Source organism: Balearica regulorum, chromosome 4, assembly GCF_011004875.1.
Source record: "Balearica regulorum gibbericeps isolate bBalReg1 chromosome 4, bBalReg1.pri, whole genome shotgun sequence".
Lineage (NCBI taxonomy): Eukaryota > Metazoa > Chordata > Aves > Gruiformes > Gruidae > Balearica > Balearica regulorum.
The window spans coordinates 32,967,028-32,981,112 of NC_046187.1; the positions used below are offsets into that span (position 1 = coordinate 32,967,028).

The 14,085-nt window shown below is 38.2% G+C and overlaps 1 protein-coding gene across 2 annotated transcripts in view; it reads right to left on the reverse strand.

Annotated features, from left to right (window-relative positions):
• TNKS (tankyrase) overlaps positions 1-14,085 on the reverse strand; it is a 142,905-nt gene that overhangs the window by 35,500 nt on the left and 93,320 nt on the right. For both annotated transcript variants that reach the window (XM_075751681.1, XM_075751680.1), the window contains exons 6-11: positions 9,545-9,639; positions 6,646-6,712; positions 5,988-6,174; positions 3,877-3,998; positions 1,237-1,328; positions 1,054-1,132 (exon numbers count right to left, since the gene is read on the reverse strand). In XM_075751681.1, coding sequence (XP_075607796.1) covers positions 1,054-1,132; positions 1,237-1,328; positions 3,877-3,998; positions 5,988-6,174; positions 6,646-6,712; positions 9,545-9,639 — 642 coding nt within the window. The remainder of the gene's footprint in view (positions 1-1,053; positions 1,133-1,236; positions 1,329-3,876; positions 3,999-5,987; positions 6,175-6,645; positions 6,713-9,544; positions 9,640-14,085) is intronic.

The window sequence follows — 14,085 nt, forward strand, 5'->3', positions numbered from 1 at the left end:
TGCCCCGGGAAAATCTTGATATGTCATTACTGCATCAGGATTCTCAAATACAATAAACTCTGTCATGGCTTTGTTGTTAAGCTATTTTATGATGCCATTAAAGCACTATGAAAGTGAATCAGATACTCAAGTCTGGCAATGAGCTCTCATACAGGCTTATAAATTACAATTCATTGTTTCAAAATAAAAAGACTTAGTATTAACTATGCATAGAATTACATTGCTCGCACCTCCTAGCATGTCAAGAGTGACACACTAGATTATTACAAGTATATTTCTTCATTTCTAGCTCCCTGAATGAAGATGAAGACTCAAAGGAGTAATGTGGGTGCCCTTAAAAGCAAAAATAAGGACATCATTTATATTTCAAACAATGCAAAGAAAGTACCCATCAAGAAGAATTTCTGAGAAAATTAGTGTAGCTAAGTATATCATTACCATAGATGTCAAGTTTGCTGCTAAAACTCAGAGAAAGATCATTCTGAAATATTGCTGAAAGATGCTTAAAAGACATCCTAAAGAAAGTTATGCTTTCCTGTGCCGTCAATTAATAACTTGCTGAACCATGTGTTTCTAAGCAAGCTTCACAGTAGGCTCACGAATTACATTGGTCAGGACCTATCAATGGCTAAAGGGCACGGCAAAACAATCCGACCAAGAGAGCAAGAAGCAAGCAAGGACTAAGGGATGTCCAGCATTAGACTACTAAACTCAGTGTCAGCAAACTCAGACATTGGATATTGTCAAGCCAACAAGATAAAGCAACAAGATGCACCTAGATGACCACACTTACTAGAAACGAATAGCGAGATTCATTTAAAATGAGTAAACTAGACTCCTAAAGCCTGTATTCAGTTACTTGGAGAGAAGACCTAATTTTCAAATGGGATTCCTGAACATCCTATACTGATTTAAGATAAACACACTTCCAAGTTAACATAAGAAGCACAAGGCATACAGAAGAAAAGTCAACTAAAAACTAACATTGTACTTAACCAATATAACTCTTCTCTTCCCTTTTGCCTGAAATAAAATATATTTAAGTATATTTACCTTTGCTCCATGTTTATGCAGAACTTCCATGACATCATTATGAGCTTTTTCAGCTGCAACATGTAAAGGCGTCATGAAACTAGGGGAAAAAAAAGGGGGGGAAGGGGTGGGGAAAAAGATATTAGTTTTATATTCCTAGTATGACAGAGCCCTTTGGAAAATTTAAAAATTTCAGAAACCTACTCTTTGTTTTTCTCATTAACATTTGCTCCTTTCCTGAGCAATAGTTCTGTAACTTGCTTCCGCTTGGGATGCACAGCGGCCACAGCACAGTGCTGCAAAAAAGTAAATATAAATTATATTTCAACTACACAGATGACAACGATCTTTAAGATCCATGACTACTTCTCTTAATTATTCTGCTAAACGTCAGACTACAAAATTTACAAACAGAATCCACCATATTTTTGCCAAAACATATAACATACTGAACAAAATACAAGCTAGTGATCAATGCTAAATTATTCTACTCAGAAAAATAATTTTAATTTTAAAGCTATTTGTCACTAACGAAAACAGCAGTATGTTCCCAACTACAATAACAAGATATCAGGACAAAACCAGTGCATAATGCTCAAAGAAGGTAAAGACAAAGAGCTCAAAACAGCCTAACTTTCCACAGAGGGACTCCAAAGGGGCCATTAAGATTCTGCTGCTGCTTCCAGATTAACATGACTTTTGAGCATTGCTTTGTTTCTTCTTCTATTTCAGTCCGTACTGAAGTTGTTAACCCAACGGCAATTCTGTCAGGCACCCAGTTACAAATTATGTAACAAACAAACAGGCAATACAGTTCTCTTAGAGTATCTTCTTCTCCATGCTATGAGAAAGATACACCCTGACCTTGTGGGACACCAAACAGCCCTTTGCTAGGTGTAACTATTCTCCTGAAGGTGGCCGGGGTCTACTTGTTGGTTTGTCTGTGCCGTCGGCACCCAGAAGCGAGCGCTTTGTGTCTCCCTTTTTCCTTTGATCCTCTGCAGAGACTAGATTCAATCTGTCCTGACATTTTCTCAACAGTGGCACATCAATGCATTCCTGAGGCCTGCAATTACAAGCACGGTTCCAGATAAGCTGGACACCATGTTTTAAAATCAGTCCAGAAATGCTTGTCTCGAGTCTGAATGTCTCAAGATAGCAGACCACAAGAAACAGGAGATAGTTTTGAATATTTTTGTTTATATGTTTACCTACGTTTTAAACCAGTAACCTGTAAAAAGCAGGTAGTGTCCTGAAATAGAGTTCTCAAACTTTCCAATAGCAAACCAATAGCTTTTGCAATGAGATATACCCCGAATAGAATGCTCATAAGTAGCAATAGTACTGATAACCATCTTTTGCCCAGTTTCAGCTTCCACACTGCTGTTAGTTAGCAGAGCATGTCCAAGTTTTGGAAAGGTGAGCTTTGTAAATAAACATTAAAATCAACTTTTGCTCTGAAGAGTGTCAGTATTTTTGAGGCTTTGCAGATAATAGCCTATCTGTATTTCCTGCCAACACAATAAACCAGCACTAAAAGCAACACGAATGCTGAAATATTGCCAAACCTCAGAGCAACACTGAAACGCAAGCCAGGCGCTTGCTTTGGCCTTTGTGGGGTAAGAGGGCACAGACCCCAGTGCCCCACGATAAAAGATACCATGCTTACAACAGGAATAGCTCAGGTACACTGTATGTAACCTTATCAGATCCGGGAAGCTAAGTCCTGCCACTTGGATGGGAGACCACTCGGAAATCTCAAGTACAGGAGGCAAAAATTGAGAAATCACAGTCAAATACTTACTCAACAGTGAACCAAAGGCATCAATAGAGCTAACATAGCCCATTTTGCCTAGCTGTCTCTGCAGAATGAGCAGGCAGAGAAGCAAAGAACAAAGTGATCATTACACAGCTGAAAGAGATGCCACGTATCAGCCACTGATATACTCAGGAAGGGATAACATCATCCCAAATTTCCTACTGCCTTCCTGTTCAGCCTCTAAGTATCTCTTCTCTGTCTTGCTTCTAAGTTCAGGCTAGGATGTCGAGTCCTCCATGGACGGAACAGAGCATACGGATGCTTGGTAGTCAACACGCACTGCTTTGCTCACCACCGCAATGTTTGTAACACTAAATACGCAGTGTATGCCTGCAGCTGAGACCTACCACTGTGAAGAAAATGTTCCATTGGAATAAAGTATCATAACTATAATAGTTTTAATAATACCATCAGTCCCTCTCAACTTCAACATCTCCACTGCATCTGGGATACTGGCTGTGTTCTTTGCCTCCACTGCTTCTTCAAACAATGAAATAAGAGCAGGAAACTGCCAGGGAAGTCTCAAATATCCGTTTCTACAGCTAATGTGGTATTGTCAGTACTATTCCAATCCTGTAAGAGCCTGTCATATACACCTAGCATCCATTTTCATCACAATTTTATATACCCTATGAAGAAAATTTGTAATCCAAGTTTGCCCACGTAAAACATGAAGGAAGCACTGGGCCACTGCAATAGAATTTAATCCCAGAAAAAACACAGCAACTGATCAACTAAAAAAAAAAAAAAAAAAAAAAAAAGAAGAGTGTGATGGGGAAAAAAACAGAAGTGAAAAATGACAGGTGAGGAGTGGCCAAAGGGTTTCTGTAAGCTACCAGGAAGAAAAAAACGTGATTTAAAATTAAATAACCATTATAGAAATAACATCATATCTTTTTTTTTTATATAAAGTGTTTAATAGTAAATCCTCAATCTCAATGCATTTTCATAGGGTAGAAATAAAACTCAACTAGCACTACCACCACATTTATCATGAAACAAATGGATTGACTGTATAATCTCACCAGTGCAGTCTCATGCGACTGTGGTTGCTTAAAATTAATGATCTCCAAAGCAAGTGTCTTTTTCACTTTGGCTAGGTCTGCCTCTCTGGCTGCTTGCAGTAAAGAGTGTCCTTTGAATTCATCTGTTAGAGGAAAAAGATGTATTTAATATTCAGCAACATGTCACATTTATTAATGTTATTGGAGAAAGGTAGCTATACTCAATTAAGAGCAAGCAAGATTATTTCTGTACAGCTGCAGATAGTGGCTGAACTGGGACACAGAACATGAAACATGGTTTACCAAAACCAAAGGGACATTCTAAAGGAGAGGGGAAGTGATTCCTTGAGTAAAATCTTTATAGCTTTTTCTCCATCTTATCTTCCACCCACTTGATGGTAAATGCATATGTGACCTCTAAATTACCAATGTATGTGTTCAAGTGAGCACAATGCTATTACATGCTCTTCAGAGAAAAGCATTACAGTTGCTTTTCAAAAACCTTATTGTATCTACAACTACAAATAATTCAAGGTAATGCCTGAACATATAATTTAAATATTAAATATTAAACCATTGGTCTTAAAGAAAGCTAACCGGCTAAGCATTTGAAGTTGGTCTGCTGCAAATACGAAACAGGTTTTAATAGCAGCTATATCTTTGCAAGTACGGAGAGGTAATTTTGTTATTTTCAGTATTACATCTTGTTCAGTTCAGCAACTAGTTCATTTTAGGTTTAAATAATTTTGAATTTGTAAAGGACTAGAAGTGTTTCTCTTAAAATGTCAAATTAAAGGTAGGCTAGCAAGAATGACATCTGAACTTGGGAACTAGGAAAAAGAAAAGCATAACAATCTCAGTTAAAATCAGTATTTTTCTTTCATAAGCAAGCTTGAAATACTAGGCTTGTTAACAGAGGCTTTCTGTTCCCAGCCTTGTTTTAATATGTGGTGCATTTATAGATTTAGAAATAAAAATAAATGTAATACATTTTAAGTTTTCATTTCAAATAGAATTCAAATTTCTTTGTAAACAAAGCATTACACAAGCACAAGTACAAATGAATCTTGAACTAACAAATAAATGTAATTTTATTCCTGAAGTATAAAACCAAAGAACTCAAGAATATAGTAAACATGTTATTTTGGGTATGCAAATACAGGATGCACCATCAAGATATTGTCAAATTTGTCATAATGCTCACATTTGTGTACACATTTCAATGGATATTAATGGACATGAATCTTTCCCCTCTCCTCTCCAGGAACTATAGCAGAAATAAAACAAAGTTTAAATACTTTTTTTGCTTGCTAATTTAAACAAATGGTAAATTAACCTGCCTCAAAGCCAGAAGCATCTCCCAAGTTAGCCCAGACTAGAGAAGTATCTAAGAGATAGTAACACCCTCCTCTTGTCTCCTGCAGCAAAGTTTTCTGCTGCACGTGATCTCACCGCTTTCGCACACAAAGAATAGTGACAGATGACAACCTGACTAGCTGCGATTGTGAGTACTGCAGGATCACATTCTTAGTGCATCAGAGGGGGCTTCTGCTATACTGGAAAGCTGACAGACAAAACCAAAAGCTTATTTATAACTGAGTTCAGAATCTACTTCTCAAGAAGTTTTCTGTAACTTCATAATGCTTTGATTCCATACTTGTCTCAATTATCTTTTACAGTTTATAACAACAAGAAAACAAATCCCCAAAAGAGGGCAAATAAAGGCAGACAAATTCAAATTTGAGCTGAAACGTTGTTTTGTAAACAGCATGAGGACTGCAAAGACTACAAAAGAAGGTGCTGGAATTTCCATCTCTTCAAGTTTACACACCAAAGCTACCTACCTCTTAGAAGCTACTCTTTAAGTCTGATATAGAGCTTCCATGTACAAGTTTCTACGTGACTTAACTGGACTTTAAGCATAAAAAACTCCCATGGTTACTGATTCAGCAGTGCCTTAAACATTTTCAATCTAAGAAAATCAGACAATGTCATGAACAGTATAAAGCAAGAGGCACAGCTGCAGTTACACTGCTGCTTCGCATCTACTTGTGAAGTATGAGGAAGCTGGCTTGAAAGAAAAGCACCCCTCAACACCCACCGACAACTGTTCCCAGTCTGAAAACACTTACAGGTCAGCCTCTCCCTTAGCTCAGGCGTTGGAGCCATATCGACCGCGCTCTTGCCGTGGCAGTTGACTAATGTGGGATCTGCACCGTGACTCAGCAGGAGGGAGCAGACCTCTACGCGGTTCTTGGAAGCAGCCTCGTGCAAGGGGGTAAATTGCCAGAGGTCCATAGCATTCACACAGGCACCATGCTAGCACAGCAAAGAAAGCCTTATATTAGTAAAAAATCATCTTCAACAACTAAAAGCTTACAGATTTTCATTTCATTACAAAAACCGGTTCCATTCTTTCATATATGAACACATACACAAAGAACAATTAAAAAAATTCCTTCATATACAAAAAAATCCCCTGTTGAATCCTCAAAAAAAATTGGAATTTCTGTATGAGCTAGTTTTTCAGTAGAACAGAGTTTTCCATAGAAAAATTCAAATAAATGAAACTCTACTATCTGTCCAAAGAAATTAGGTGGGGAAAACCCCCACATATACTGTACCACAGAAAGGCCTGAAGTAACAGGCTTCTGAAACGACATACAGGACATGTGAAACTTGTTATAACAGGAAAAAAAAAAATCTTCCTTTTCAACTCTGGTATAAATAGTTCATATCTCACTTAACACATCTAAATCTACAGTAATTACTTTCCATCCTTCTGCTTACCTTAAGCAGCAGCTCTGTAACCTCATAGTGTCCATATGAACATGCATTATGAAGAGGCACAAGACCACTGTATAGAAGAAGGCAAATGACAAATTTATTTAATTAGTATTTCTGAAGAACAAGGAATAATTTTCTCTCTACTGAGAGATGAACTGAAATAAAATTAAATCTAAAATATTTAAATATTCAAATATTTAAAAATTAAGATTTGCAGACTAATGGGAAAATCCAATCTTGCCAAATAACATCTTACTTATGAGTAGCATTAAAACGTTTTGGGGGGTTTTTTTGTCCTAACGGGCCACAGATGTTTAATCTACCACTAAGATTAGCATTAATTGGCTTTGAAATGATCTTCCTTGAAGCTATTAAGGGGGAGGAAGTCCCATTCCACATTCAATTTGCTCAAGAGAAGTCACTGTTCATTTCTGCCTAAATATGAACTCCTGTTTATTTAAAATGCTATGTGAAAGGCAAAACTCCCCAGATAACACTAACGTAACTCCTGGGTATATTACGAAGATGTACAAATATCCATAGAAAGCAGACCAAAATTGCTGCTCCAGATTGTGGAATGACCTGATTTTACTCCATTTTTTTTTACAGTACAACCTATTTAATTGTGCAAGATACTTCTAAGAGAGTCTCTGTAATTTTTGTACAGCTATAGTACTGGAGGCCATACTTAAAAATGACACTAGCAAAGTAAATAACAGGGATTTAGTCATAAACACAAGATGTAATAAAAAAAGTCATGCATTGAAAGGGAGATGGCAAAGAGGACAATTATTACAGAGGACAAAATGAGTTTAATTCAAGCCAAGCCAGACAGGCTAGTTATGGCTCAACAAATCAGGATACATAATACACTGAAAACAATAATTAACCCTTGACCATTTATGAAAAATACAGGGGATGTTTTCCAGAATTGCAAAATCAACTCAAAGAATACTGGGACAGCACGTACTAGAAAACAGGGTAAACAATTTTAAATTAAATCTCAAAAGCATCATTGCACTTGTCACAGGGGAGGGGAAAAAAATTGTTTTGAGGAAATTTTTCAAACTGTTATTTTCCATCATTACTTCTCTTAATTACAACTTATGGGTGTATGTGTGAGAGGAGAGAGTATCCAGTCCACAAAGCACTCAAAAACCCTGCCTTCTTCCAAAATGATGGTCATCTAAGAGGCCTGAGGCATTCAAGGTCTCATCAGCAAAGACAGTCATTGCAGCAATCCACCTGGCCACTTTTCCAGTGCATTGTGACTTTGTGCACAATAGCAAGAAGGCAAAGAAAGGACCAGTGGAAAAAGAGCTGCTTCCTTGGCTGCGGTTCTCTTCAGGAGTAACAAAAATTGATGACCATTTTGAAAATGCGTCACAGTTCCTCAGGACTCTCTCCGAAGTGACCCCATTGAAGAGAATCTAACAGGTCTATAAAATCAATGTCACCTAATCTAGTTCCATAAATGATAAATGACATTTATTTATAGCCTATTTACTCATAAATTATGTAACAATAAGAAACAGCAAGAAAAAAATCAAAAAAACACACTGATTGTAAAGTGTGATCCCACTAAAGAAAAAGGGAGCTTAATGGGCTGTCAAACATTTCTAAGCACGTTTGAATTGTTTTTATGTGTAATACAAAGTGTATCATTTTTATTTTCTCCCCATCCCCCCTTCCCCCCCACTCAAGTTCAACTTAATTACTTTTCACACTTTTCAAGTAGATCGTTCAAACCTCATTAAAGCATCTATGCTGCAATTTTCTACCAAGTGATGCTCAAATTTTGGAGGGGTGTGAAATGCCTAAGACTTGCTTAACAATGCTGGATCTACCTGAATAGGTGCTACATGCAGCTTTACTGTGGGGTTTTTTGACTTACATAATGTGTCATCATGCATTTCACAACAATTCTGATCAAAAAAAGCCATGAAGGGTGAATGTACAGAGAAAAGTGCTACAATTAGTCAACTTCAAGAGTTAAAGTACGCTTGGGGACTGGTTTTGGAAAAGAAAAAAAACAGAAAAAAATCAAGATTTTAATTTAAAATCTCTTTTAACACTAGGCAGGACTCAGCAGAAAATGAAGATAGAGGAAGTGTCTCAAGATTGCTGATGGAGACAGAACACACACTCATTAATATCCTACCTCTATGGACTCTGAATACAAAATGCATGCCTTTAACCAGGGCCCCAATTTCTACAATGTTAGGACTAAGCCTTCCATTCAGACCACCACGAGAATCATCACCTTAGAGTTCAGAAACGTATGGCTGAGAACGATGTACAACATGCATCGTTCCAAATTTCTGATTGCTGTGCACTTTTTGTTGGTATCTTGCTTAACTACCATCCTTATCGCAAAAACACAATAGTTTAGCTTCTACTATATCTTGATTTTTGCTGGCAATATCAATCAAGATAGGTCTCCAAGGACCACTAGTTGTGAGCATGTGAATGTTATTGATATTACCTGGAATTACATTCATATTTATGCAACAAGATAATGAGACTATAGAGAAACTTTTCAATGCACTTTTTTTTCCACTAAGCCCACGTACTTTCTCCCCATCCCCTTCCCTAAAATAGTGCTAGAAGTCTATGAGTTCACAGGGTAGTCTGTGCATGGAAGCAAAGAACAAGGTTTGGAAAAAAAATTAAAGGTGTAATATAAGACTTAAAACAAGTGCAGTCACAGCTAATCTGTTATTTGGGCTCTAACAAAAGTTCATTTATGATGAACCACACTCAGATTTTTGGAAGAAAACGTTGCATTCTCAGCCAACTATCTGAGATTATGCTGCAACGTGAAACAGAGAAGTAATTCATCATCTTGATTAATATAAAACCATTGCTGCAAACAGATAATAAATCAATTCATTTTACGTACCCTTTGTCCTTTGCGTGAACATCTGCACCATGCTGAAGCAAAAGCTGGACTATTCGAACTCTGTTGTAGCCTGCTGCTAGATGTAAAGGAGTGGACTGCAAAGTGAAAAAAACAACACCCAAGATGAAGAATGGGAGCCACATAAATGTAAAGTCCTGCATTTCCTGCCATTTAAGTACTCTTCGTTTCTCTTACATATTGGATCAAGGTAAGTTATGCTTCCCTTCTGTGATTAGCCAAATTAACAAATACATAGCACGTGCATGCCCTTCCTGTTGTCAAAACAGCTAAACATGCCTTAAGGTGGGGAAGAATCCAGGTATCCCCCCTAAGGCAATAACAAGCTCATAATTTAAAGTTAACTTAAATAATGTCCAAACATTGTTTTGTTTGGGTTTTTATTTGTTTTGCTTCATTTATTTTTTAAAAATGCTGTAATTTAATTACTTTTTTAAATGCTACTTTTTTTTTTTTTTTAATTCATGAGCAAATTTATGCAGTTCAAGCTGCATACTCACAGGTTACAGAACTGCTTGTATGCACACTTGTTGCAACAAGTGCACAAGAGGCAGACTGCAGAACAAGAAATAATGCATTTAACTCATAGCAGGAATGTATGTCTTCAGCTCTGCACCAAACAAGCAGCCATACATGTTCTGTACTGTGCTAAGCAAACTGTATGCAGTTTGCCGTTTACTGCAAAATACACATCTTCAGCAGTAATGCACTCCACTGCATAATAGAGTAATAACAACACCTTTCTCCACAGCTAATTTGTAAGAATTTTAATTGAAAGCTTTTGAAGTTGACAACAGTAATTCCCCTTGAAGTTTATTTTACAAGTTTTTTATTACAAATTAAATTTTGTATGCTGTTTCAGTCCAAAGGAACTGATTTCTTACATGAATGGGCAATGACGTTTCCTCCTTCCCAAGGCTGAGAAGCAGAGGATGTTAAAGGGATCTTTGTTGCAATTTATTTTGTGGTGCACAACCAAATAACACAATTTTATTACAGTAAAATCCCATACATAAACCAGCTTGAACACATGGGAAGATATATATCTCTCTCTCTCTCTCACAGTACTAAGCCAAGTCAGATTTACTGTCAGCATTAAAAGATCATTAAACTGCAGGAGGGTAGATTTAGATTAGATGTTAGAAAGAAATTCTTCACTGTGAGGGTGGTGAGGCACTGGAACAGGTTGTCCTGAGAAGCTGTGGCTGCCCCATCCCTGGAAGTGTTCAAGGCCAGGTTGGATGGGGCTTTGGGCAACCTGGTCTAGTGGAGCGTGCCCCTGCCCATGGCAGGGGGGTTGGAACTAGACGGTCTTTGAGACCCCTCCAACTCAAACCATTCTGTGATTCATTATACAGTATTACAAGTGCTGTATGTCCATAAATGGTATGGATTTCTGGGAATTAATACATGTTTAGTATGACCATAACTTGGACTGTATTATCTTTTACTATAGTCTCAACACTTAGCTACTTTGCTCCAGAAAGATTAACTACTTTGGCACCTACCAAGTGTCCTGCATACCACAGTAAGGACACAGCTTGTACTGCCAGAAATGACAGCGGAGAGCATCTCTAAGAAAAACACCTGGGTAACTCAGTTTATTTGGTGAATGTACTGGTTTTGGCTGAGATAGAGTTAATTTTCTTCCTAGCAGTTGGTCTAGTGCTGTGTTTGGGATTTAGGATGAGAATAATGTTGATAACACTGATGTTTTAGCTGTTGCCAAGCAGTCAAGGACTTTTCAGCTTCTTACACGGCCCTGCCAACGAGAAGGCAGGGGGTGCCCAAGAAGCTGGGAGGGGGCACGGCCAGGACAGCTGACCCAAACTGGCTAAAGGGATATTCCATACCATATGATGTCATGCTCAGTATATAACTGGGGATTGGCCTGGAGGTGGGGTACCTCAGGAACTACCTGAGCATTGGCTTCGGGTGGTGAGATATTGTGCTGTTCATCACTTGTTTTGTGTATTATCAGCGTTATCATCATCTTCCTTTTCTGTCCTATTAAGCTGTTTTTATCTCAACCTATGAGTTTTACTTCTTTTCCATTTTCAATTCTCTCCCCCATCCCACTGGGAGGGAGCGAACAGCTGTGTGTTTTTTTTAGCTGCTGGCCAGGTTAAACCATGACAGTGAAGCAGTTATGCAAGTTTCTCTAAGACCCATCTTCAGAATTATTTATACTCACAATAAGGACCTCTAACACTCCTAACCTGAAGATCCCTAAAGTATCTCCAAAGTACAAAACCACCACCAACAAAACAGGTCAAATCTTTTAAGTGTTTGGCCATTCAAATCGTTAGAATATATTATTCTGTTCCAGAAAGGCTTCTACTACTGAATTAAAAATTTGGACTGATCCAGAACGTATTATATTCTTTTCACATCTGCCCCTATTATAAAATAGCTGGCTTCTACATATCATAAACACTAATGAAAATGTGGATAAAGATTATGCCACTGTTGACATTAGCAGAATACTTCAGTGCTGTTTATTCTGACAATTGCCTTGGTTTGATTACTAAATCCAGTTTTATCACTTGAATTAATAACTCAGAAAACCTGAAAGGAATTTGAAATGAACTGTGGAAAACAGTCTATTGAAATGTCTAAGAAGAAATTGGAGCAAACAATCTTTGGACCGCAGCAGGATCCTTTAACGTCATGACAATTAAGCTATATCCATTCTTGTCTGCATGCTACCTATAAAACAACGATGGCAGACTTCCAAAGATGATGCTTTACTCACATTAAGCATTATTAATAGAGATGTTCTCAATAAAGATACATCAACCTTGGGAGTCTTGTCCACTGTTTAAAATTAGAACTACCATGGCTCAAGCGAGGACTGTGCATTTTGTACTTCTAGGGTTGTTAGACCTGCATTTGCCAAATAACTTCATTAGAGAAGAAACCCAAAACATTTCAAGCTTACAGTTGCACAACAAATGATCTAAGTGAAGCAAAACAGTGTAATCCCACATCTTCAGAAAACTTATATCCCTGCCTTTCAGAAAGGTGGGTTACTTCTCCCTGAGCAAGGCCACAGAGACACCACAGAATACCACGTCTTCCCCAACACACCAGGAATTAGTTATTTAACTGCAGCCAGGCACTTGATGTTTGGCCTGTTTGCCTTCTAAGCCACAGCAGCTTCAGTGAAGCTGCGTGCCGTGCTGCGGCTGCCTCTCCAAGCAGGAGCTAACTGATGATCCCTGCACCCATCCCTAGAGATGGGGCTGAGATCTGTGCCAGTCTTCATGCTTTGACTCTGCGATCACAAACCACGTAACCTGGAGGATGACGCAGTGCCGGAGACGCGGGCAGCGAGAAGGCCAGAGACCGCTTGACTGAGGGGCAAGGACAACTGAACACCCATGGTGCGCAGAAGCAGTGATCTGGGAGGGCTGCTCCCCCCTGTATCCACGCCTGGTGTATCAGAACCCACAAGCCAGCGTTGCCAGTTGCTCTTTAAGCTGGCTAAAGGGCTCTTATAAATGCTGTGCTTATATACTCTTCAGGAAGGAGGAAGCAGGAAGGCCCTACACCTCAATGATTTTTTTTCAGGACTTACTTTCCTTTCTTGTGAGAAAGGGCATTCATTAATATTACTGATTTAACAGTTAAAAATACTAATCTGGTGTTACAAGTTTGTATGCTAATTACAGAAACTAAGTACCTAAAAGATAATGTCATGCTACATAAACTACTCATTATATGGGATTATTAGCCCTCAAAAAAAAAAAAAAAATCAAGTGAATGATGTTAGTAAAGATACTGATGTTTAAAATTAATGTGCTGTTTATATAGCACTAGAGAAGCAGAAATCAGCCATCACAAACAGCAGTATTGTATACTGCACCTCCAAGGTATATCAAACTACTCACTTATTATTAAGAACAGATTTAATTGAGCTATCAATTAACCCCTCCTCCCATGTCTTGCAATACCTGGCAAGAGACTTACTAACAAGAATCCCTAGAGGGCACTTACCTTCCAAGACTCACATTCACAGTTACCAAGCCAATCACATTGTCTTACTTGCTAGTGTAATTAAGAGTACAACTCCATTTTTATTAAGTAAAGTAGACCCTCATGTGAGATGCACACAGTATTTTAAAGTTTTATGGCAGCTGTAATTGAGTCAAAGCAGGTACCGTGCATTCCAAGGAAGATCACTGTACACAAGGTGGCAATCACTGTCAACCTGTATACCTACAATTTATACTAAAGCAGGTATTTTTGCCTGCAGTCTTTTTGAAAATGTGTTGCCTGGGAATACAAGAAATGCATTTTTTAGATTTAAAAAATGTACATACAGCAGTTTGATACTGTTTTCATTGAGCCTTAGGTATTTTCAAACTGCTTCGTTACCAACAGCTGATTTGATGATCCCTGTTCAAGGTCAGCCGCCTTGGACTTGCCGTCCCCCTGTTCAACAGCATCAAACAAAAGGGGCCCCAAGGAATCGCCAGAGCTGCAGGCTGCTCTGCTGCTTCGACTGAAATCAGAAAATT